General features: G+C 50.4%; 1 protein-coding gene and 1 long non-coding RNA gene across 3 annotated transcripts in view; one reads left to right on the forward strand and one right to left on the reverse strand.

The window, feature by feature from the left end:
* EVL (Enah/Vasp-like) overlaps positions 1-15,210 on the reverse strand; it is a 76,271-nt gene extending 61,061 nt beyond the window's left edge. The window contains exon 1 of one of the 2 annotated variants that reach the window (XR_006962139.1): positions 15,072-15,210. Coding sequence is in view for 1 of the 2 variants with exons in the window: in XM_047080120.1 (XP_046936076.1) it covers positions 15,072-15,082 (11 nt within the window). In the remaining variant the exon portion in view is untranslated. The remainder of the gene's footprint in view (positions 1-15,071) is intronic. The other variant, XM_047080120.1, reaches the window with a different exon arrangement.
* Positions 14,722-23,903, forward strand: LOC124512528 (uncharacterized). Its single transcript, XR_006962140.1, has 3 exons — positions 14,722-14,923; positions 18,599-18,702; positions 22,899-23,903. It is a non-coding gene; the product is annotated as an uncharacterized LOC124512528 (long non-coding RNA).
* Positions 23,904-24,157: the final 254 nt, after the last annotated feature.

Here is a 24,157-nt window from a genome sequence, read left to right on the forward strand (position 1 = left end):
GGGCTGGGGGGCCTGGAGACTTTCTGTGACTTTCTGAAGAAGACGCCCTGTGTGCTGCCCACGAAGGGCCTCAGCCCCAGGCGAGCTCAGGAAGGGGATGTGGGGCTCCGGGCGGGGGAGGCAAACAGCTCAGCCGGCGTGCTATGCAGGGAACTGCAGCTCCTGGGGGCCGGGGCCGGGGGAAGGGGGGACCTGGGGTCACCACATGTCGTTCAGGATGGCATGGGCAGAAGTGCCCACTACTGTGCTTTGCCCGAGCACGTGCTTACACACCAACAGCTATCTTGCCCGTTGTAATTACAGACACGGGTTCCCTGCGGCTGCCGTTTTTAACACCTTACGTGTGCAAACCGAACCTGGCGTTAACCAAAAAACCCCATTCTTTTTTTTCCCCCGTTTGAACGGCGCTGGCCTGACTCTGTTTACTTTATCACCACTAACGAAACTGAAATGCAAGAAAATACCCATGTCTTCTGCCTAAGATTCATCTTGCTTGTATTTTGGGATTTTTGTTTTCATTTTCATAGGATACTGATTGCTCTCCAGCCTGGACCTGGTCTCTGAGCTCTACGTAGTCACCTGTCTTCTCTGCATCTTGGCTGGGTATGGAAACTCTGTACTGTCCCCAGACATCATGAACTTTGTTTGTCTAAAGCAGTTAGCATCTGAGGGCGGTTCAGGCAAATGTTTTCTTTTTAAAAATATGATGAATGAATGAGTGAATTATTTTTTGAAAAGTACATATAAAATTTCCTTTACTAAATGAAAATCGACAATTCCTTCCTCCTCCCTGCCAACCCCCCAACCCCCAGCAGGCCACATATACTCTGTGCCCGTGCTGACCGGTCCACACAGCTCCCACCCTCCCCGGCTTTGAGGTGCCCGGAGGCACACGGAGCTGGAAGGGAAGCTAAGGTCAAGTCTCATGAGGGCCTCTCTCTGACAGGCTCTTTATGTGATCAAAACAACCAGCTGACTAGCAGGGGGGAAATGCGTCGGAATAGGCTGGTTTATGCTACATGACGCTGGGTCACCAGCCTGATGGACTTTCTCCCCCGCGGGACCTAACAGGCTGCTCTGAGCAGTAGGTACAACCAGGCTCTCTCCCAGAAGAAGGCTCTGTTGGGACAAGTGGTCCAATCCTATTGTCATCTGGGCGTTTGTACGGGTATGTGTATGGGTATGCGTACATAGGAGTGTGCAAAAAATTGAAGGCTGTCATTTCCCTCCTGGTGGCATGTGAGACATCTGTGAAGCTCTGAACAGTCCTGCTGTCAGGAGCTCAGAGGAGAAAGACTGTGTGACTCTGGGCCTCAGTTTCCCCAACTGTTCAAGGCTAATCTGACCTCGGGAGTCCCTCGGACAGCGGTGAGTACTTGCTGGGCCCAGCCCCAAGCGAGGCACCACCAGTCTTGTCACTGGCTCAGCAGTTAATGCTTTTAGACCACACATCAGAGACTGCTACTGAGTATCTGTTGAAATGCCTCGCTTAAAAAGAAAAGGCCCAAACCACACCCCAAAGTTTCTGTACACAGCCAGGGATCTTCCTGGACCTGGCACGAAAACCCCTTGAGCATCTGGAGATAACACTAATACACAGGAACAGCGTGCAGCCCAGCCCGCAGTGCAGGCAGCCGGAAGTCGGCCTCACGCTCTCGCCCGGCCGATGCTTCTGGAAAAGCAGAGGACACCTGCCCCGCCAGCTGTGGGACGTGACGCGTCAGACCGGGAAGGAGGTTTCTGACCTTCTCCCAGGAGTATGCAGCCCCTCCATCCCAGCCACACGCCCTCTAGAGCAGTCAACTGGGAATCCCCTGCCACCCTACCAGTAAGGACCTTTCTGGGCTTTTTCAACAAAAGCTTAAGAGAACAGAGTACAGATTTATCAAGCAAGGACAAAGGATGTCAAGCCAAAAAGGGAACAGACAGGCACAGGCGTAATCACAGAGGCTTGCTGGAAAACTAAGCCCGGGGTTGGGCACGGAGACCCCCGCGGCCAGAGGCCGGCTCCTGGCGCTGTGCTCGGCTCTGCACCTGCCCACAGCACTTTTCAGTTTGTCCTGCCCCTCAGTACCCGCATCGGCCTCCTCTTCCCCACTAGACTGTGGGGACCCTGCTGTTGCCCCCTCTGCCACCCCAGTGTGTGTGCTGTAGACACTAATAATTGTTTGTTGAATACATGACTCCAAGTGGCTAAGTGTGTTCATGATCGTGAGCCCGTGGGAACATTCCGTTTACAACCCCGCTCCATTTATCCCGAGAGGGCAAGTGGCTGCCAAACCAAAGCATCTGTTACGGATTACCAACACTGTTCTTGGTCTCATGACGCCCGGGATCGGAGGGCCGGGAAGCCGCGACTCTGAGCTGGGCCTACAGCGCCCAGTGCCCGGGAGGCGGCCGCGTCCGCAGGGGCCCCCTGGCCTCGCCCCGCTGCCCGCCCAGGCTGGGGAGACAGAAGGCTGCCCTGGGCAAGTGCGCGCTGCCCTCCCCAGCTCCTCGTGAGAGTCAGCTGAGGATCACTTCTGCAAAGACAGGATCCCCCCTCCCTGTCCCCTCCTGCTCAGCCCAGTGCCCTGACTCGGCCGCTGCCCCCTGCAGACAGAACAACTCATCGCACAGTCTGACTCTGTCTCCCCAGCGGGACTGGGAAGCGGGTTTACCTGGGGCCGAGGGCAGGTCATCTGGCACTAATACCCAGACAGGACAACCGGAAAGCCCGTGCGGGGAGCCAGGGTGAGCGGTGCCCCTACTGGGAACTCTTTCTTCACCTCTCAGGCTAAGCACCTGATAAGCACCTGTGAACAGGGGCGGGGCTGATGCGAGCTGGCATGAACGTGCCCACTGCCCACCCCCTCTGCTCTCCCATCAGGCTCTTGCCTGTCCTGCTTCCCCCATTTTCTCAGCACTTGCTCACGCCCCAGGCCCCCTCGGAACCTGGCTTCTGTCCCCGATGTGCACTCAGAACCCTCATCTCCTGTCTCGAACAAACGTGCCACCATGTCCGTAGTTCTGAAAATCTCTCCCGCCTCTGCCTCTTTCTACTCTTCGGCTCCCATTTCTCTCCGGGGGCCCCTTGCAGCCCCCCTTGTGCGAGGTTTTCTCTTTGCCGCTTATACGAGGGGTACTTAAAGGGGGGGGCACAGAAAGGCTTACTGAGTCTAAGGATTCCCTGAAATTATTTGCAAAAGTGAGCGTGCGAGCTTTTTCTGAAGTAGGCTTTTACCGTGTCCTCAAGGGGTCTTTGCTCCAAAACAGATTTTTAAAACCACTTTAAATCGTGGTGCTCCCCAGTGTGAACCACTTAGAACTTCTCTTCTCACTCTGTGCCCGTGGTTCTCAACACTGTGTGCCTAGGAGTCAGAGAAGGTGCTTATTAAAATACAGATCCTGAGACCCCTCCTCGGGAAATCCTTGGAGCAGCAGCTGGAGCCCTCCAGCACTGGAGAACGGGAGTCGTGACTGTTACCAGATAAAATCCCTGCCCTCGGCAGGCAGGTGGCCCTTGCTTCACGTTCTGCTCCTTGCCGTCCTAGTCATGACCCACTGACCCCATTCTCTGTGGCCTCTCTGATCTTGCTCGTGCAGTCCCCCTGCCTGGGACGCCTTTTCCGGCCTAGGTTACCAGTAATGCCTACTCACTCGCAACTGCTACTCATGCTGCTCTCTCTAGAAAGCTCCCCTTGGAGCCCCAGGCCAAGTTAGATGGTCCTTCTCCGGACCCTGCTAGCATATGCTGTGCCTTGGCGTGTGACAGCTCTCGCGGCAGGGGACCGGCAATCTACCTCAGGTCCCTCTGCTGGGCAGAGGGTCCTCAGGGACCACCACCTCAAGACAGGCTTCCCTGTGGGGTGGTCAGAGGCTCAGGCCAGAGTTCCCGTCCCACCGGTTTATCTTCGGAGTCCTGAGACAACAGGGCAAATTCTTTGCCGGTCCCAGGGACCCTCCCTCCTGGCTGTCCTGGAACTGGGCTGCCCGCACTGTGCCTGGCAGAGACCAGGCTGGTGGCAAGGCCGGGTCTGGCAGCAAAAGCATCCTCCTGATGCCGGGGCCGTTAAAATGACTCTCTGGTATCATTCAAGAAATTAAAGAAGGCGTTTCCTCTTCCTTAAGGTGCCTTCCCTCCTACATCCACAGGTCTACGTCTTACCCCTTCTCAAAGCTCAGGTCAGGAGTCACTGCCTTCAGCCAACCTCTGGTTCTCAGAACATTCATTCCCATTCCCTTAATAACTACCAGGGGAAAGGCACACCACGAGATTCTGGGGTTGAATGGGACGAACGGGATGTGTCCTGCCCTTAAGGACACTGTAATCTAGCAAGAAACACACTGTTACCAGATGGGTACCCGCTAGGGCCATCACAGGGAGAACACGGGGCTCCGTGGGAGTGATTCTCTTCTGTAAGACGGAGCTAATACAGCCCAGGTCTTCTTCTAGGTGAACAGCTCAGGCCCCGGTGTGAGCCACCAGCTCCCACCACCCCCCGCCCTCAGCGTGGCACGGTACCACCACCCTCGTGAGCCCAGGCTCAGCAGGGGCTGAGTGAATTAATGTGAGGAGGGAACGGGGGAGGCCAGAGAGAAGTGGCCATAAATAAATGTTCCCAAAGCCAAGCAGAAGCAGAGCCAGACTCTGAGGCGGCTTGTAACGTCCTGCCTTGTTTACTTTCAACACGCAAGCAACGAAAGCGAACTTGAAAAAGCAGGCTGAGAATCACCAGGGAGGAAGCCCTTCAGCTGGCAGCAGGGGAGGGTGCAGCCCGCGTTAACCTGTCTGGGCGCCCCAGCACAGAGAAATACGTGCTCGGCTCCCCCCCAGCGCCAAGGCAAGGGGGCCGTAGGGAGGGGGCCGTCCTCTCCTTTGCCACACCCGACTCTCTGAAGCGTGAAGCACACCTCCTACATGGTGTCATGAGATACTCAACCCTCACGGGCAAGTGATTACATTTATCCCTGTGTTACATTAAGTGACTTGTCCAGAGTCACCGGGGAAGGGGAAGTGGGGGGGCGGGGGGCAGACACCTCTAGCTGGGACCCTGCCTTCCTCCTTCCTCTGGAGGCCTCTGCCTCTGGCTTCTTGGGCCTCACTCCCTCTGTGTCCCCACTCACCTTTCAATTCCCCCTCCACGCACACACACAGCACCCCCTTGCCCCTAGGCTGCCCTGCAGTCTCCCCGGGGCCCTCCCCTCCGTTCCATGCCAGCCGCTCTCTGCAGAGCCACTGGTGGCGTTCCAGGGCACCAGAGGGGACAGACTCACCCTCGTTCTTGTCCTCTTAGCCCCCTTGCCCAAGCAACTTTCCCTTGGCTCTTCTGGTGGTGCTACGGCTCAGTTCATCTCCGGACTGCCCCTTTTCTGACCAGTCTTCCCCAGTGAACAGGGGCAGAGGGAACGTCTGGAAAAGGCCGGGTGGCTGGTGTCAGCCAGGAACCAGAGGTGCACCAAAACACGGGCCAGGGACATCCAACCAACACTGTCCCTCGTGGAGACCGTATGGGGAGGCGGAGGGGGCACGGCATCAGAGTCTGCCCAGGCCTGGCCTGTCATCCGCTAGCCGCATGGCCTTGGGGAAGCACGTGCCTGGCTGTGCAAAATGAGGGAAATGATCCTTCTCGACTAGGTTTCAGGGTGGCTGGGACTCGGCGAAGTCTGAGGAGATTAACAGGAGCGTGGTTTACTGCCATGATTAGCCGCCAAGCCACCATCTCGAGCAAGAAACGTTGGCTCAGGTCACAGCAGGTCTGCGTGAGCCGAGATCAGGTGGAATCAGGACGAAGCGCTCCTGCGCCCACACGCACAGCCCTCGTTACCTCTGATTCTTCCTACGTCCACATAGAAAACCCGGGTCTCCAGCAGGTTCTTCGGTGTGGCCTGGAGAACCACCACAGGCGTCGGGACGGCGTCCCGTCCAGGCGGCGGGACCTGGGCTGCCGGGTCCTGTCTTGTGGAATGCCCACGCTTGAGCTCATCCACCGGAGGGGTGGGTGCAGAGCCTCCCAGCCAGGCCTGGCTGCCAGGGTGGCTCGAATGCCAGGCCCGGAGCCCTGCTCTGCCCGCCCTCGGACTCTCCTCCGGCCTGTCGTCTATGCCACCTCCAGGGAGTGCGAGCCCTCCCCACTGAGAAGAGGCTGCTTCGTTTTTCCTTATACCGCTTACCACTGTTCTGAAAGTCTGCTGGTTTTCTCTCTCCCCCACGAGGATGGTTCTTTTCTCGGTTTGTTCGTTTTTAAAGTATTGCTCATCTCTGTAGTTCCGGGAACTGTGACTAGTGACTGCTCAGTAAATATCTTTGGATCAATGCGTGCTTTTGAGTTTGCCTAGTTTTGAAGGCTGTTGTATTTCTAAACCTTCAAGGACTCTTCAGTGGGGGTGCAGGGACCACAACTCATGTGCGATCTGGCCATTCCTGCCTTTTCTGTCTCTCTCCCTGCATTCATTTAAAAACAGAGCAAGAAAACACCTGATTTACTGAGTACTGACTATGTCTCAAGTATGCCTGGTACTTGAGAGAAACTCAGCCATCTGTTGAATACAAGATGCGGTCTGTCCTTGAGGGGAGGGCACACGTGCACAGTCTACAAGGCTCTGAGTGCTGTGTTCAGGTGTGTGCAAAGGACCACGGGTACAAGAGGAGGGCACGGATAACCCTGCTCTGGAGGAAGGGGGTGCTTCCGGCAAGCAAACAGGTGTCAGCAAAGGCACGGAGGGGAGAGCTCGGCCTCCCCGGCCATCACCCTGGGCCTTGCACCTCTGCTCGACACACGTTCAAGTCCCGGTCGGACGCACCACGGGCACCACCATGTCCCAGTTCAGTGACTGAGAAACAGAGGGACTTGGAGCCACAGCTTTGTCAGAGCTGAGAAATACAAGTGCTTTATTTAGATGGAGGAAACGGGCCTGGAGAAGGGAAGTGGGTTTCCCAGGGTCCTGTGGCGTATGTGGATGGGCTGTGTCTACACCACAGATCTTCCTCTCTGCCATTCGGTACAGCTTTTCTGCTTTACTTACAGCATTTTTACCACGTGGGACTTATCTCTTTTATGTTTGTTTTTTTTTTCCTTCTGAACCATTTGAAAGTAAGCTGCAGGCATCACGGTGTTTCAACCCTAAGGTTTTTGGCACACATTTCTTGAAGATAAGGACATGCCAATATAGGACTTAAATACCATTATTATACCCAAGAAAAGTAACTTTACTAATAGCTCTGGTACAGAGCCCATATTACAGTTGCCCAAGTTCTTCTGGATCCAGGATCTCCTCCTGCATTTCGTGTGGTTGGGCTGCCTGCTTACTACTCTCTTTTAAGCTAAGCTAGAATTGATGTTTTCCATCGACGCTGACTTTTTTGTGCGAAGGGTTCCGGCCAACTGGCTTGTCGGCTGTCCACACTCTGGACGGCTTCCTCAGGATGAAGTTCACAGTGAACAACAGCGAGAACCTGACAGAGGTGACAGCGGAGGGGGAGGCGACTGGACCCCATCACAGCAGGAAGCACATGATGGCGGTGCCTCCCTTTCAAAAGGCAAGCAGTTGAAGCGGATGAGCGCCAGATCTCTCCAGGGGAAAGGTACCTTTCCCCCTTGGTAATTAGTTAACCATCCCGAAGGTGACTTTTTTCCCCTCGATGGAAACGGGCCTGAAACATGTTGAATGTTACGTTCTACACTTAAAACGTTTTTTTCGGAGCCGTTTCACACCTGAAATGGGGAGTAGGTTCCTGCGCGCCCACCACTCGCTCTATGTGGTGGTGTCACCTCATAAAGCGGTTCAGCTTCAGTGACACCCCTGCACCTTCTCCCCAGATCTCAGTGCCCCTCCTTCCCTGCGGGAGCCACTGTCCCGAACTGGGTGCTTACCAACTCTGTGCGTGCTTCCCGTAGTACACGCACATGACTATTTCACGGAAGCGGTTCTTGAGATGTTTGGTTTCAGGACCCTTTTACACCCACAGCAATTATTGAGAATGCCACAAAGCTTTGGTTTATGTGGGGTAAGTCAATCCATATTTACCATATTTGAAATTAAAACAGAATTTTTTTAGGGGCGCCTGGGTGGCTCAGTCAGTTGAGCGTCCGACTTCGGCTCAGGTCATGATCTCACAGTCTGTGGGTTCAAGCCCCGCGTCGGGCTCTGTGCTGACAGCTTGGAGCCTGGAGCCTGCTTCCGATGCTGGGTCTCCCTCTCTCTCTGCTCCTCCCCCACTCATGCTCTGTCTCTCTCTCTCTCAAAAATAAACATTAAAAAAAATTTTTTTTAAAAACTGAGAATTTTTTAAAACACAACAATGCACAGGGGCGCCTGGGTGGCTCAGTCAGTTAAACGTCTGACTCTCAGTTTGGGCTCAGGACATGACCTCACGGTTCATGAGATCGAGGCCCACGTTGGGCTCTGTGCTGACGGTGCAGAGCCTGCTTGGGATTCTCTCTCTCCTTCTCTCTCTGCCCCCCTCCCGCTTGTGCAGACTCTCTCTCTCTCTCTCTCTCTAAATAAATAAACATAAAAACAAATAAAGAAGCAACTCTCTAAACCCACCCCCCCCCCAAACAAAAACAGAACCAAAACACAAGAATGCACAGGCACACATTTCATTACCTGTCACAGTTGACAATGTCAACACGTCATGTAGCTTCTGGAAAATTCCACTGTGCATTTGTGAAATAAGAGTGAAAAAGGCAAACACTGCCTTAGTGTTATTAAAAACACAGTGTTGGGGCGCCTGGGTGGCGCAGTCGGTTAAGCGTCCGACTTCAGCCAGGTCACGATCTCGCGGTCCGTGAGTTCAAGCCCCGTGTCAGGCTCTGGGCTGATGGCTCAGAGCCTGGAGCCTGTTTCCGATTCTGTGTCTCCCTCTCTCTCTGCCCCTCCCCCGTTCATGCTCTTTCTCTCTCTGTCCCAAAAATAAATAAAAAACGTTGAACAAAAAATTTTTTTAAAAACACAGTGTTGACTCACCCCCTAAAAGGGTTGTTCTCCTGACCACATATGAGAGCGGCTGAACTACAGCAATGAAAAGAGAGGGTGAGGTCTGCATGCATTCACACACAGACACTCAAATGCTGACCGTCTGAGCCCCAGTTTCGTAAGAGGCAGAATTAAAGGAAGGCTTTGGGTGAATGAAGCCTAAATTCAGTGTTAGCCCAGACGTCTTTTCTTCCGTCCAAATTGGTTGGGAGGGTCAGACTGCTACGTCACCTGCAATGAAGACGATTGCCTTTTCTCCATTATAATGCCACCGTCCCAGATGCTTGGACAGCTGGTCTCCACTTCTCTGTGGAGTCTAGTGAAATTGGAAAAAACATTCCCACCAACTGCTGACAGAGTCTGATATTCTTAGACCGAACCTGTCTCACACCCACTTCCCACACTTTCTTTCAAGGCCACCAACACAGTCCTTCCTCGGGGAGCCATCGGATAGTCCATGTGGACCTCAAGAACATTCGTAAATCCCAGTACATGCCTGTGTCCCCGCAGTATGTGATTCTGACCGCTTGCGGAAATGGAATGCGTTTCAGCACAACCTGGGGACAGCTGTAGCGATCTGGCTGGACCAAGGACTGGGACAGGAGGACAGGATGCTGATCCCTGAGGGTAAATTAACAGCCTGGGAATGAGACCCGGCTGAGCCCCCAGCTAACTCCCCTCGTTACCAGCACGGCAACCGGCTCCGTTCAATACACATCTGAGTAGGTGCGGGGACGGGCAGAAACGAGAACCACTGTGTCCTGGGGCAGGCTGGGAGCACAGTGATGAACGAACGGGTGACTGGCAGAGGTAGGCATGGGGTGCCACAGGGGGAGAGAGAAGGTCTCCTTGTCTCTCGTCGTACGAACAGTGTGAAATCAGAGACCGCGGAGGATAACAGAGGTTAGACGCTCCGATCCTAACTTTGACTCTGCAATTTGGGGCAAGGTCCTTCGACAGGCTACAGCCAAGCTTAGCTGTTGAGAACATAAGAGATCTGGTTTTGGGGCGCCTGGGTGGCTCAGTCGGTTAAGCGGCCGACTTCAGCTCAGGTCACGATCTTACGGTCCGTGAGTTCGAGCCCCGCGTCAGGCTCTGGGCTGATGGCTCGGAGCCTGGAGCCTGCTTCTGATTCTGTGTCTCCCTCTCTCTCTGCCCCTCCCCCGTTCATGCTCTGTCTCTCTCTGTCTCAAAAATAAATAAAACGTTAAAAAAAAAAAAAATTAAAAAAAAAAAAAAAAAGAGATCTGGTTTCAAATCCAACTCTGTCAAGCGATACCTGGAACGAGTGACCTGTTTGCTGACCTTTGTTCTCACGTGCAGGACGGGATTAACAACGTCACGCCTCCGAAGATGAGGATTAAACACAATGTACAGAACAGAAGCAGCATAAGGCTTGCTATGAACACTCAAAAAAGGGTAGCTTTTATTTTTCTTCCTGGGGTGTTACCAAAGTAAAACCCCTGGATCAGACCAGTTCTCAGCCATGTTTTGCCCAGCACACCCGCAGGGCACAACACACTCTCACGGGAACAACCCAGAATCACTGTGATGATGCTCCGCAACTGGAGGCACGTTGGATTCTTTGGGACAGAAGAAGACTGAGAAGTTTCAGGAAGCTCCCCAAAGGATCTGGGTACACGTCCCTGGGAATAGTAACTGAACAGCATGATCTCCAAGGGCCCGTTTGACCGTGAGCTTCTGGGGCTCTCTAACTTGCCTGGGAGAAGACGTCAAAGGAAACACCCCCTACTCCTAGAGACGGGCTTCCAAACCGTGCTGCAGAGGCAGAGGTGTGGGCCAGAAGGACTGGGGGGTGGACCCAGGCTTCTCACACCTCTACACGTTCAAGACCTGCAGGACAGCGGAACAGGCGGTAATGACCGTGCCCAGACGGCCGACTAAGAATCGACGGTACAGGGAGCCTCGGCGCCTTCCCTGGCCGAGAGCAAGTGGACCGTCTGCCGTTCTGGCCTCTTCTCTACCACGCCACGCCAGGAAGCGGCACCGAGGAGCAGCTCTGGTAGCCCAGGCATCTCCAGGGTCATACGACAAACACAGTTAACGACGTGCAGCATTTGGATAAATGTGCATTGTCTTTGTGTCTGTGAGCGAAGCACACAAAACCTCCCCTCCTGGAACTTACATTCTAGAGGGGTGGAGACAACCAATAAGATAGTATATAAGTTTGGGGCGCCTGGGTGGCTCAGTCGGTTAAGCATCTCTAGGTTACGGTTCAGGTCATGATCTCATGGTTTCGTGAGTTTGAGCCCCGTGTCGGGCTCTGTGCTGACAGTGCGGAGCCTGCTTGGGATATTTTCTCTCTCTCTCTCTCTCTCTCTCTCCCCTTCTCCCTCTCTGCCATTCCCCTGATCATGTGGTCTCTGTCTCTCTCAAAATAAATACACTTAAAAAAGTTAAAAAAAATTTTTTTTTTTATTAACACTTAATTATTTTTTGAGAGTCAGAGAGAGACAGAGCATAAGCGGGGGATGGCCAGAGAGAGGAGACACAGAATCGGAAGCAGGCTCCAGGCTCCGAGCTGTCGGCACAGAACCTGACGTGGGGCTCAAACCCACGAACGGTGAGATCATGACCCGAGCCGAAGTCAGTCGCCCAACCGACTGAGCCACCCAGGCGCCCCCAAAAAGTTTTTTTAAATAGTAAATAAGTTTGCAGTGTGTTGGAAGGTGAGAAGCCTTTAGAAAAAATAAAACACCCAAGAGCAATAAAGACAGGAGGGAGACAGGGAAGGGATTAAGATTAGTTGGCTCCACGGAAAGGGGCAGATGCATTTTCTTCCGTAGCCTTTCCTGCCGCACCGTGAGATCAGCCGCTTCCCACTCGCTGCGGTCTTGTTCAACCGACATTTACCGGGAGCCCGCCGACGCAGGCTCCAAAACCCCACGGACCCCAGCCGGCGCTCGTTATTGTACCGAGGCTCCCACCCCCACTGTGGCAAAAGAAACCACAGGTCCCCCGAGACAGGTGTGAATCACTTTCCTTCACACCCACATCTGACCCACCAGGATGTCCTGGAGCCCGTGCCTCCGAAGCACATGCCCCCCTACACCGGCTGCCCCGTCCCTAGTCCAAACCACCCCCGATTCGCTGCAGGACCGCAAGAGCCCCGGGAGGGCCCCCTGCCTCCACTCTTGCAAGGAGAACCATCCACGCAGCGGCCCGAGTGATTTTTCTTAAGCCTCTGTCGGACGCCTTTCCTTCTGCTTAAAACCCTCCAAAGGCTTCCTAAGACAACGAAGGAAATCTAAACTCCTCGCCAGGCCTGGCGGCTCTGTGTGAGAAGGCCTGCCTTCTCCTCTGCCCTCACCTCCTTCCCTCTCCAGATCCAAGGAGCTTCAGCTTCCCCGCTCTTCGACCCCTGACCCCACCAAACCGTGCCCGTCAGGGCCTTCACACTTGCCCCCACCTCCCATTTCCATCTTCAGATTTTGGCAAGGCTGCCTCGTGGCTGACCTCGTGACCTCCCGGCTGAGGTGTCTGAGTAAATGTCCCCAGCGGGGCCGCTGGGTAAGGCGATGGCCCAGCCATTCGCCGCCAGCCTCTGGCACATTCCGGTCTCTCTCTCCTCTGTGGTTTCTGGTTTCTGGACTGTGTCCTTGCCCCCAGTGCGGTTTTGGGACAGGACGGCCTGTCTTGTTCCCCTGCTTCCCCGGCACCCAGAGAGAGCAGCCCCCGGGGGACGCTGACTGGGACGCTTGCTCCTTTCCTTTTTGAAGTCATGCCCTCTCCTTCTGAGCTCCCCCGAGAGCCCCCTTTCTCCCGGAAGTCGCTCCTGACAGCCCCAACGTCTCAACCCGCACTGCTCTTCCCGTCTACGCTCCCCACTGCACGTGCGCGCGGCCCTGAGGACTCAAGGGCTCTCCGTTTCTCAGTGCTGTCCCCCCACCCCGCGTGTCCCCGCGTCTCTGAGCAGAGACCAGCTCTCGGTCGGTGCGGAAGGGCAGAGGACAAAGCATCTGGAGTCAGGAGCCATGAGCTCAAGGCTAGGTTTCCCGGCGGGTTGCTCCTTCTCTGCCTTGGTTTCTTCCTCTGTGACGCGGAAATGATAAAAACGAGACTCGCCACCCTGAGGACCGCTGAGAGAAAGAAGGGCGACACCGCCCGCGAGGGGAGGCTGGACACCGCCACGTGCCCCGGACACTCCGGCTCCCAGCCCACAGCTGAGAGCTCGGACGGCCGGAGCTGGGCCTGGCAGACAAGTTTTCATGACTCGAAAGCCCCGTGACCCCACACAGGTGCGACGGTGACTTAGGAACCTGGATGTGTATGTACCCTGTTCGGTCCGCAGGAGGAAAACCAAAAAGCTGGCAGGCCTTCCAGCCGCCGTGCTTGTGGCCACCGACCCTGCCCGCCGGCGCTGTGCGTGCGGAGGGCAGTGCGGGACAGCGGGGCCTCTGGTTTGGCCGGCCACTACGTCAGTCACCAGACAAGTCCTGCCCGGACCCCTGGGCCCCCACTTCCTGGTGTGTGCACCTCAGAGCTGGACTCCTCAGGCGGCTTCCAGACTTCAAAAGCATCATCGCCAACAACAAGACACTCTTTTTTCCTCAAAGAAATAGGGAGGGATACTTTAAAAAGATGAAAGAGACTTAGTTTGGCTGAAGTGGAGGGCAAGAGGCCTAAAGCACCGCTAACCTGGGTGATCTACTGTGCATAGGCTCCTAAGGGCTTTTCAAGATGGAAAATTCCAAGACTCTGACAATTTTAAAAGACCTTTAAAAACCCGTGTTGTTTCCTCCCGTTCACTTCCGACATACCTTCCCGCAAGCGGCGGTTGACAGGCCAGAGTGAACGGCCTGAGCTATTCACACTGTACCTCACAGCTGAAAATGACTTTGGTCCCTACCCACTGTGGATGTTCACATGCCTTTGAGGTGCAAATATTCTGTTCTCCACAGCCCCACCCACAAGTCCTTTAAAGCTATAGGAAAATCACTAAAATGACAGAAAACCAGCTGCAAAGGAGCAGGAATAAAGCCAACCACAAAGAAGACGGCGTGTTTTCCTGGCTCTGGCGACTCTGGGCCTGAAGGAAAGGATTCCGGCGGCCTGGCCAAGGCTGCGACGCCCCCTCACCAAATCCCCTCTTCTGCTGAGCGGGAGTGTCGGCCAAGATCTCCTTACTGTAGGGCCGGTTTTATTAGCTCACTGTAAAATGCTGCCACAGTGCCTGTGCTGTGCCCTGGAAAAACCGCTAGGTGCGGCCATCCCTCCTCTCCCCGCCACACGCGACCCTGCCCGGGCGGCACGACTTTGCAGAGGCTGGGCCTCCTCACCCACAAAACAGGAGTGATGCTACCGCCCTGAGCAACCCCATGCCACTGAAACGGCATTTTGGAAACTGAGAAGTACTTTGTGAGGTGAGGGATTATCATTTTATGCTAAGACACCAACTTATAACGAGTTTAATCAAGTCAACACCAAAACCCCCAGACGATAAAACTCCTATCACCTACGGTCTTCCATGGGGTCACAGGCTGGGGAGTGCCTCCCCATCTTTAGAGAGAGCAGTCATGATCCGATGGGAACAGTGTGGCCTGGCTGCCGCCCACCCAAGAGCTGAGCAGTAGGTCTGAGTGGCCGACGGCCTAAGTCGGCTGCCACTCTCTCAAGCAGGTCAGGATTGTGCTCGTCAGTTGGCGAAGTTTCTCTTACAAAAGGAACCTCGGCGCTTCCCTATTTGCCCCAGTATTTAGAGAAAACAATCTGAATGTTTTCAGGCCATTCTGGAGAGAGGAGCCAAGGGCGTCAGAGCCAAACCAGGACCCCGTTAGATCGTCAAACCCCTTCTATTACCCGAGACGGGCGTTTGACCTCTGAGGAGTGCTTTCAACACAGAAGCCATTAAAGATCAGACAGTAAGAGACACGGGCCCATGTAATGACAGGCCAGCAGATGAAGAGCGGACGGGCTCGGTCACAAACTTGCTGGGGGACCCTGGGTAAGTCCCCTGTCCTCGGTCCTCGGTCTCCCCATTATTATAACAAGGCGATCCGAGATGATTTCTGTGGTCCCTTCAGCTCTACACCGTTATGATTCTAGGTCTCCTCCAGACACTCTTCTGTCCCCTGTTTGGTCCCCATACTCACCCCGTGGCCATGGCTGAAAGGCTTTAGCACAGGGAACCCTGAGGAGGTGAGTCCTGTACTCCACAGGCTCTGCCGATCAGAGGACCACAGACCCTCGGAGGGCAGCAAACTTGATTTTTAGACTCAACTTCAAACCAAACAGGAAAAGGAAGCTGAACCAGAGACAAAGGGGAAATAAACCCCAGTTACAAACTGAAACCTAGGTAGAAAATAGAGAAACAAGAGGCTCACAGTGCAGAGCCCCAGCAGCGTGGGCGGCCGGGAGCCACCGCCGCCTGAAACTCGCAGGCCTCGCAGGCCGGGGCCTCAAGCCCCGAGGCACTTCCTGCGAGGGCGCAGCGGCAGGCTGGGCGCAGGGCCTGCGGTGGTACTGGCTGCCCCCCAGCTCAGGGCCTCCCCGCTCGGCCTCAGCCACCTGAAAGGTCTGGGCCCGGGTTCTCCCACCTGCCCTAGAAAGGGGAGGTCAGGGCGGGTGGCTCCCTAAAGGCTTTTATGAAAAGGCCCCGAGAAAACTCAGAAGTATCCTCACCGATCCTCTGGAGGACACAAGGCTACATGATGATGTTTTAACAGCTGCTAAAGGTTTAATATTGACCTTAGTACCCGTTTTGCACCTCTGCTGGGGAGACACTTCTGACGGGGAGATCTCAGTTGGCAGCTGAGGGCCTGCGAGGAAAAGAAATGTGTGGGGAACACAGGAAACCTAGCCCTGTTACTTGTTCATCAAGAGGCCCTGGGGCTTCAGTTTCCTCAACTGTGTAATGGGCTAATGACCCTTACTTTGCCTGCCTCCACCGGGCTCTCGTGGAAATAAGGTCCATTCCCAACCCGTGGTTCCAAATTAACTGGGGCCGCAGAGAGGCCTTGTCCCAGAACCAAAACACAATCACTGAAAAGCTAACGACCAAAGGTATTAAGATGTTATGATTGATACAGCGGGAAACAGCTGCACAGAGTAGTGTAGGAAGAGCAGTTCTAGCCAGACAGCTAAGCTAGAAAGTACTTTGAAGGTTGAAAATGTATTTAAAAAAAAATTAAAAAAAAAAATTTTTGTTTTAACGTTTTGATTTATTTTTGAGAGAGACAGAGACAGAATGTGAGTGGGTTGGGACACAGAGAGGGGGAGAATCCGAAGCAGGGTCCAGGCTCCCAGCTGTCAGCACAGAGCCTGATGCCGGGCTCGAACTCACGAACCGTGAGATCATAACCTGAGCCGAAGTTGGACGCTTAACTGCCTGAGTCAACCAGGCGCCCTGAAAATGTACTTTGAAAGGCTTTCAAAGATACACATTCCCTTTTGAGCACTGTTTTAGGTGCAAACCACAAATTTAGACATATTTTGCTTTTCATTTTCCTTTAGTTCAAAATATTTTCTATTTTTCCATATGATTTCTTTTATCTATAGCTTATTTAGAAGTATTTTAATTTCTAAATATTTGGTGTTTTTGGGGCGCCTGGGTGGCGCAGTCGGTTAAGCGTCCGACTTCAGCCAGGTCACGATCTCGCGGTCCGTGAGTTCGAGCCCCACGTCGGGCTCTGGGCTGATGGCTCAGAGCCTGGAGCCTGTTTCCGATTCTGTGTCTCCCTCTCTCTCTGCCCCTCGCCCGTTCATGCTCTCTCTCTGTCCCAAAAATAAATAAACGTTGGAAAAAAAAATTTAAAAAAAAAATATTTGGTGTTTTTAAAGTATCTGTTATTGTTACTTATTTCTAATTCTATTGTGGTCAAAGAACGTAATTAGTGTAACTTTTTGTTTTTCCTGGTATGATTTCAATCTTTTTTTTTTTTTAAAGAGGGAGGGGCAGAGAGAGAGGGGGAGAGAGAGAGAGAGAGAGAGAGAGAGAGAGAGAGAGAGACCCCGAAGCAGGCTCCAGGCTCTCAGCTGTCAGCACAGAGCCCGATGTGGGGCTCAAACTCATGAACTGTGAGATCATGACCTGAGCCGAAGTCGGACGCTTAACCGCCTGAGTCACCCAGGTGCCCTGAAAATGTACTTTGAAAGGCTTTCAAAGATACACATTCCCTTTTGAGCACTGCTTTAGGTGCAAACCACAAATTTAAACATATTGTGCTTTTCGTTTTCCTTTAGTTCAAAATATTTTCTATTTTTCCATATGATTTCTTTTATCTATAGCTTATTTAGAAGTATTTTAATTTCTAAATATTTGGTGTTTTTAAAGTATCTGTTATTATTACTTATTTCTAATTCTATTGTGGTCAAAGAACGTAATTAGTGTAACTTTTTGTTTTTCCTGGTATGATTTCAATCTTTTTTTTTTTTTTAAAGAGGGAAGGGCAGAGAGAGAGGGGGAGAGAGAGAGAGAGAGAGAGAGAGAGAGAGAGAGAGAGAGAGACCCCGAAGCAGGCTCCAGGCTCTCAGCTGTCAGCACAGAGCCCGATGTGGGGCTCAAACTCACGAACTGTGAGATCATGACCTGAGCTGAAGTCAGCCACTTAACCAAATGCACCACCCAGCACGCCTGATTCCAATCTTTTAAAATTTACAGAGACCTGTTTCATGGCCCAGCGTGAAGTTTACCTTGGTGAACGTACTATGTGCACAAGGACATGTATCCTAAAATTGGGTATAGTGTTCTAAAAATGGAAATTAGGTCAAGTGTTGTTCAGATCAAAGTCCCTACTGGTTTGCTGATTTGTTTTTGTCTAATTGTTCCATCAACTGATGAGAAAAAGGTTTAACATCTCCAACGGGTGATTTGTCTATTATTCTCTTTAATTCTGCGATTTTACTACATGTATTTTGGAGCTCTTATTGGGGTACCTCTACTTTCATGACTAAAATATCTTCCTGATGAACTGACCCTCCGATCAGTAGGAAATGTCCCTCTTTATCACTGGTAACCGTTTGTCGTTAAGTTTACTTTATCTGGTATTAACGTAGTTGTGCAGGTTCTTATGCTATTTGCTTGGTGTATCCTTCTCCATCCCGTATGGTTTTCTGTTGCTGCTGTAGAAAATTACTGCACACTGACAGTTTATAATACAAATCTGTTATCTCAGTTTTGTAAGATAATAGGTCAGAAGTCCGACATAGATCTCACGGGTCTCACTGAGCTAAAACCAAGGTGTTGGAAGTGCTATATTTCCCTCTGGAGGCTCTAAAGGAGAATTTCCTGGCCTTTCTCAGCTTCGAGAGGCCACCTATGCTCCTTCCTCATGGCCCCCTCCTCCTCCTACAAAGCCAGGAATGCAGAACCACTACAATTCACCCTTCCAATCTAACATCTATCTCTGACCAGAGCCAGGAAAGGTTCTGCACTGTGGTCGCTTCTTTTGGCCATATCTGAGGGGTCTTTTGGTGGGGCGGGGGGGGAGGGGCTTTTATTATTTTCATCCTTATTGAGGTATAACTGACAAAAACTGTATATACATATAAACATATCATTTATCTACATTTGAGGTGTATGGCTTGATGTCTTGATATATGTACACATTGGGAAATAATCGCCACGGTCAAGCTAACGAACATGTTCATCACCTCACACAGTTACCATTTTCTTTTTTAGGTTCTCCACTTTTAACAACCATGGGATTAGGCCACCCCCACTGGATAATCAGGATAGTTGCCTCATCTCCAGATGCATAACTCCGATCCCTTTTGCCACCTAAGGTAACATGTTCACAGCCTGGGGGTTAAGGTGGGATGGCAGCATTACTCTGCCCACTACACATCCGTTTACTTTCAGCCTCTTTTACTTTTGTATTTAAAGAGTGTCTCTTATAGACAGTACACAATTGAGCCTTGCATTTCCACCTGGTCTGACAATCTCTATCTTTTAACTGGAGTATTTAGTCTATTTACATGTAATTTATTGACATGTTTGGACATAGGTCTACCATTTTGCTGTTTTCTGTTTGTTTCATCTGTTTTGGTTTCCCTGTTTCTCTTTTCCCACATTCTTTGGGATAAATTACTTTTTAGAATTCCATTTTAATTTCTCTATGGACTTTTTAGCTATACCGCTTTACATTATTATTATTATATTAATGTGTATTTTGAGAGAGAGCACGTGGGCAGGCAGGAGAAGGGCAGAGAGAGGGAGTGAGAGAATCCCAAGCAGGCTCTGCAGTAACAGTGCAGAGCCCGGTACAGGGCGCACTCTCACAACTGTGAGTTCATGACTTGAGCCAAAATCAACAGTTGGACGCCTAACTGATGGAGTCACCGAGGGGCCCCTTCATATTATTATCTACAGGTCTTTCTAGGCATTGCAATATACATTCTTAACTTTGTACAGTACACTCAGAGTTACTGTTGTGCTACTTCCTGTAAAGTGTTAAGTACACAGCAATCACATAAATGCACTCCCATCCTTCATGGGACAGTCATCACATGTATTACAGTCACAATACGATGTTATACATTAATATATTTTTGCTTTATACAGTCATGTACACATCCACATAAAAATATATATATTTCACAAGAAAAAGTCTCCTATTTACTTATATACTTATCCTTTCAAGTACTCCTCATCCCTTCCTAGACATCTGAGTTTCCATCATTTTTCTTCAGCTGAGGAATATAACAGCAGGTATACCACTACAACAAATCCTTTAGCTTCCTTTTATTTGAAAAACACCTTTATTTTGCCAACATACCTGAAGGTACTTTTTTCTGAATAGAGAATTTTGAGATTTTTTTTTCTTTTAGCAGTTAAAAAAAAAATTGTTCCACTGTCTCTGACATCCATGGTTTCTGATGAGAAGCCAGCCATCATTTATATCATCATCCTCTGTATATAATGTACCATATTTTCCCTGGTCGCTTTGAATATTTTCCTTTTCTTGGTTTCCAGCAGCGTGACTATGACGGGCTTAAGTGTGGTTTTCTCTGTATTTATCCTGCTAGGCGTTTGCTGAGATTCTTGGATATGTGAGTTAAGGTTTTTCAGCAAGTTTGGGAAGGTTTTGGTAGTTATTTCCTCAAGCATTATCCTTCTGCCCCATTCCCTTTCTCCTCTTCCTCAAGGATTCCAATCACACACATTTAGCCCTCTTGGTATCATCCCCCAAAGTCACCAAGGCTCTGTTAATTTTTCCCAATGTGATTTCCCTGGTTTTTAGAGGATTTCTATTGATCAGTATCCAAGTCCACTAACCCTTTTTTTTTATTATTTTTTTATTTAAAAAAAATTTTTTTTTTCAACGTTTATTTATTTTTGGGACAGAGAGAGACAGAGCACGAACGGGGGAGGGGCAGAGAGAGAGAGGGAGACACAGAATCAGAAACAGGCTCCAGGCTCCGAGCCATCAGCCCAGAGCCTGACGCGGGGCTCGAACTCACGGACCGCGAGATCGTGACCTGGCTGAAGTCGGACGCTTAACCGAATGCGCCACCCAGGCGCCCCCACTAACCCTTTTTAATACAATCTCTGAGACACTTTTGTGGATCTCATCCAGTGAATTTTAAAATTTCACCTCTAGTACTAGAATTTCCATTTGGTAAATTTCTTTTTACAATTTCCATTTCTCTGTATGTCTGCTCACTGTATCCATCTTCTAAGTCTTTGAGCATATTTGTAACAGCAACTTGGAAGCACCTGCCTGCAAATTCAAACTTAAGCATCACTTAAGGGTCTACTGATTGCTTTTCCCCCTCACATCTTCTGGCTCTTTATATGTTCACAAATTTATGACTGCATGTTAGACATCGTTATGACATGCTGCAGAGTCTGGGTTATACTGTCTTCCTTTAAAGGTACTCAATTTGTCCTAGCAGGCAGGTAAATTACTGGAAGATTCTTTCAGTGCGATCAAGTGTGTATTAATTCTTTCTTAAGTTCTTTTTCCATTTTGAACTTAGCCCTAGGGGGTAGCCCTTACTCAAGGGCACCACCCTCACTCCTAAGGTATGGCTGTTCTGGGGTCTCAACTGAATGCCTGAGGTGCTCAGTGAGGTCTCTTCATTAAGGCTGACTAGAATCTCCAACACATCCCAGCACTGCCATGAACTTGGGCATCATCATTCAGTTCTTAGCCCTTCTGCAGGCCTCCTAGACCGTCTCATTCTACATGTGCATAGCCGGCCAGCCCTTAGCCAGCTACCCAAAATGAACCCCTACACAAAACTCTGCTATCCCTGCTCCTACCACGAGGCTTCCTCTTCTCTATTTCTCTGCCCTGCAACATCCAGCTATTTCAGAAGCCTGGAATTCCAATATGTATCTGCCTTCTGAGCTCATTAAGATCACCTTTCGGCCGGAGTCCCACCACTTTGTGCCAAAACCAAACAGGAGTCCCAGGCAGAAAGCCAGAGCCACTGTGGGGCTTATCAGTGTTTCTGCACTCAAGAATTGGAGTCCTGTGCTACCTGTCAATGCCTGAAAACAGCAAGAATTTAGTATTTTATGTGAATTTTTAAGTATCCTTATATTCAGGTGCTTCGTACATTTTGTTCAGTTTCACGGGTTTTTTGACAAGAGAGCAAGTCCGTGATCATCACACTGCCGTGGCTTGCCCCAGAAGTCAATGATGATTATGAAACTACCAGAGGGTACTCTTTTTCATTTTCTGAGCACTTCCTGAAGATGTCAGCCTGAGTGTAAACATCTTCACCGTGAGAATGTGCCTCTCACCTCCATCCTTCCTCTCCTCTGTCCTCCAGTCATATGACAACTGTCTTTTCTCAGTTTCAATAAGTAGATAAGCGGGAAGAGTGCACCTTCTGAGGGCATTCTTTTAACTCTGCCGTCTAACTTTGATAAGGCACTTGTGCAAAATTATGAGGAATAAGAAATGTGGAAAGATTTCTGGCCAGGGTGTTATGAGATATGGATTCGTGCCCATGCTTTCTCACTGATACACCATACATCCTTGGGCATTCACTTCTCTACTCTCAATCCCGGCCTCCTCATCTGTTCAATCAAAGGACTGGCCACGTTAATAACTATGAACTGCAGGTACAGCACCAATTCCTAAATCAATCGTGTCAAGGCAATAGAAAATGCTAGAAAAATAGGATAGGAGCTGTTAACATCTGAAGAGCAATTCAGTGAGAGCGTTAAGAAATGTCCTGTTTGAGGGGCGCCTGGGTGGCTCAGTTGGTTAAGCATCCGACTCTTGATTTTGGCTCAGGTCATGATCTCGTGGTTCGTGAGTTCTAGCCCCACATTGAGCTCTGCACTGATGGCGGGGAACCTACTTGGGTTTCTCTGTCTCCTCTCTCCCTGCCCCTCCCCCACTCGTTCTCATTCTCTCTCTCTCTCAAAAATAAACTTGAAAAAAAAAAGAGAAATGTCTTGTTTAAGGCAGCACCTTAGAATGTATTACTATGAATTGAACTCGGCACTTAGTACACTGTTTAGGATGTAGTAGGTACAGGGTAAATGTTAACTGCATGATGAATATATGAATGAGTGAGTGAATGCAAGGAAAGGTCACCAAATCTCACACAGGATGCTAAATGCTAAGGCATTTGGCTGTGCGTCTTGAACACAGTAAATGCTCAGTAACCGACAACTGTATTGACTTGATTTGAAAGAGTGTTTTCCATGTGTCTAGATCCCAATAGACAGCAGAGTGACTGATAACAAATCAGGGAGCTACACTCAAGGGCACTGTACTTAGGAGACTGAATTCAAAGACTTGTGCGGCTCGGGAAAGTTATCTAACTTTTGTGGCTCTTAGTTTCCTTTTCTGTAAATGGACTGCTTTCTCTTCTACTCTCTCTTGGTGGGATGTTGGAGCATAAAAGGGTCTTTGACTAAGAAACACAGAAAAAAATCTGCTTTATTATACTGGTTTTTCATGAAATTTGTGCTTTAAAAAAAAGAGTGTTCTGATAGGAAGGTCCTCACTTCCTAGGAACGGAGAAGAAGGGGGTGGAGAAATGGCTACAGAGAATTAGTCACCACCACTGACACAGGAAAACCTGTTGGCAAAGCTGCATGACCAAACGCAATCAAACCTGGGTTTGCCCTTCAAGATCCACCTCTTCGGTCAAGTGTTTACTGAGTCCCCACGATAGACAAAACTATTCCTGCTGTTATGTTTCTTCTGCATTTTACAATATTATCAGTTTAATTGTCACAGATGATTGTTCTTTAGGGAGGGGCTACCTGTTTTATTCTTTTATACCCAGCTGTGCTCGGCACAATTCTTGGTATCCATACTGGGTGTTCAGAATGTTTGTTAAACTGTTCTGCTGAAGACCGGTACTCAGGAAGTACGTGAATTACTGGTGTACAGAGAGGATACTGATATGGTCTGGCTTTTCAAACGTCAGCGTTTGCAAAGGGAATGTTTGCGCCGAGAACGCGATACCAGGGTGCTTTGCCCCTACAAACTTCTATCCCAACCGAGCTCCTGGCCAAACTCATCTGCAGCATAAATAGACATCACCAGCCAAGCCAAACGAACGCTCCAAGGAAACAATGATGAACTCACAGGGGAAAATTCTAGCATCTCTATTATATGCTTGCACTTATTACAGACCTGGAAGAGAAACAACAAATGAAGCAACCTGTGATATATAATAAATATAGATTTGATCTGTGTCCCAGTTTCTGGCCTGCAGCTCCCCAAACCCCTGGAATCTCCAAAGCATAAGAACAATGGGAGCATCTTTTGTTATATTTGGTCTTTGTCCTCACTTCCTGAACTAGATTCAGTGTGATCTAAGTGAAATGGGCACCTTCTGTTATTCATAACAACCCACACATCTGGTGTTGGAAGCGAAGTTGTGATGTGGTGATGTGAGAGTAAAAGAAACACAGAAATGAGTTTCTTCTTTGGAAGACCTATACCACGGGAAAGAGAATTTTAAAATTTAGTAAGTATAGGGGTGCCCGGGGGGCTCAGTCGGTTGAGCGTCCGACTTCGGCTCAGGTCATGATCTTGTGGTTCGTGAGTTCGAGCCCCGTGTTGGGCTCTGTGCTGACAGCTCGGAGCCTGGAGCCTGCTACGGATTCTGTGTCTCCCCTGTCTCTGCCCCTTCCCCACTTATGCCCTGTGTCTCTCTGCCTTAAAAATAAATAAAACATTGAAAAAAATTTAGTAAGTGTAATAAATGCCAGTGGAGAGATACTTAAAACATGAGGTGGGAATAGGCAACGAGGAAGAAG

This window comes from Lynx rufus, unplaced genomic scaffold (assembly GCF_022079265.1).
Source record: "Lynx rufus isolate CCGP_SWC_20201006 ecotype Redwood Valley unplaced genomic scaffold, mLynRuf1.p SCAF_17, whole genome shotgun sequence".
NCBI classification, from domain to species: domain Eukaryota; kingdom Metazoa; phylum Chordata; class Mammalia; order Carnivora; family Felidae; genus Lynx; species Lynx rufus.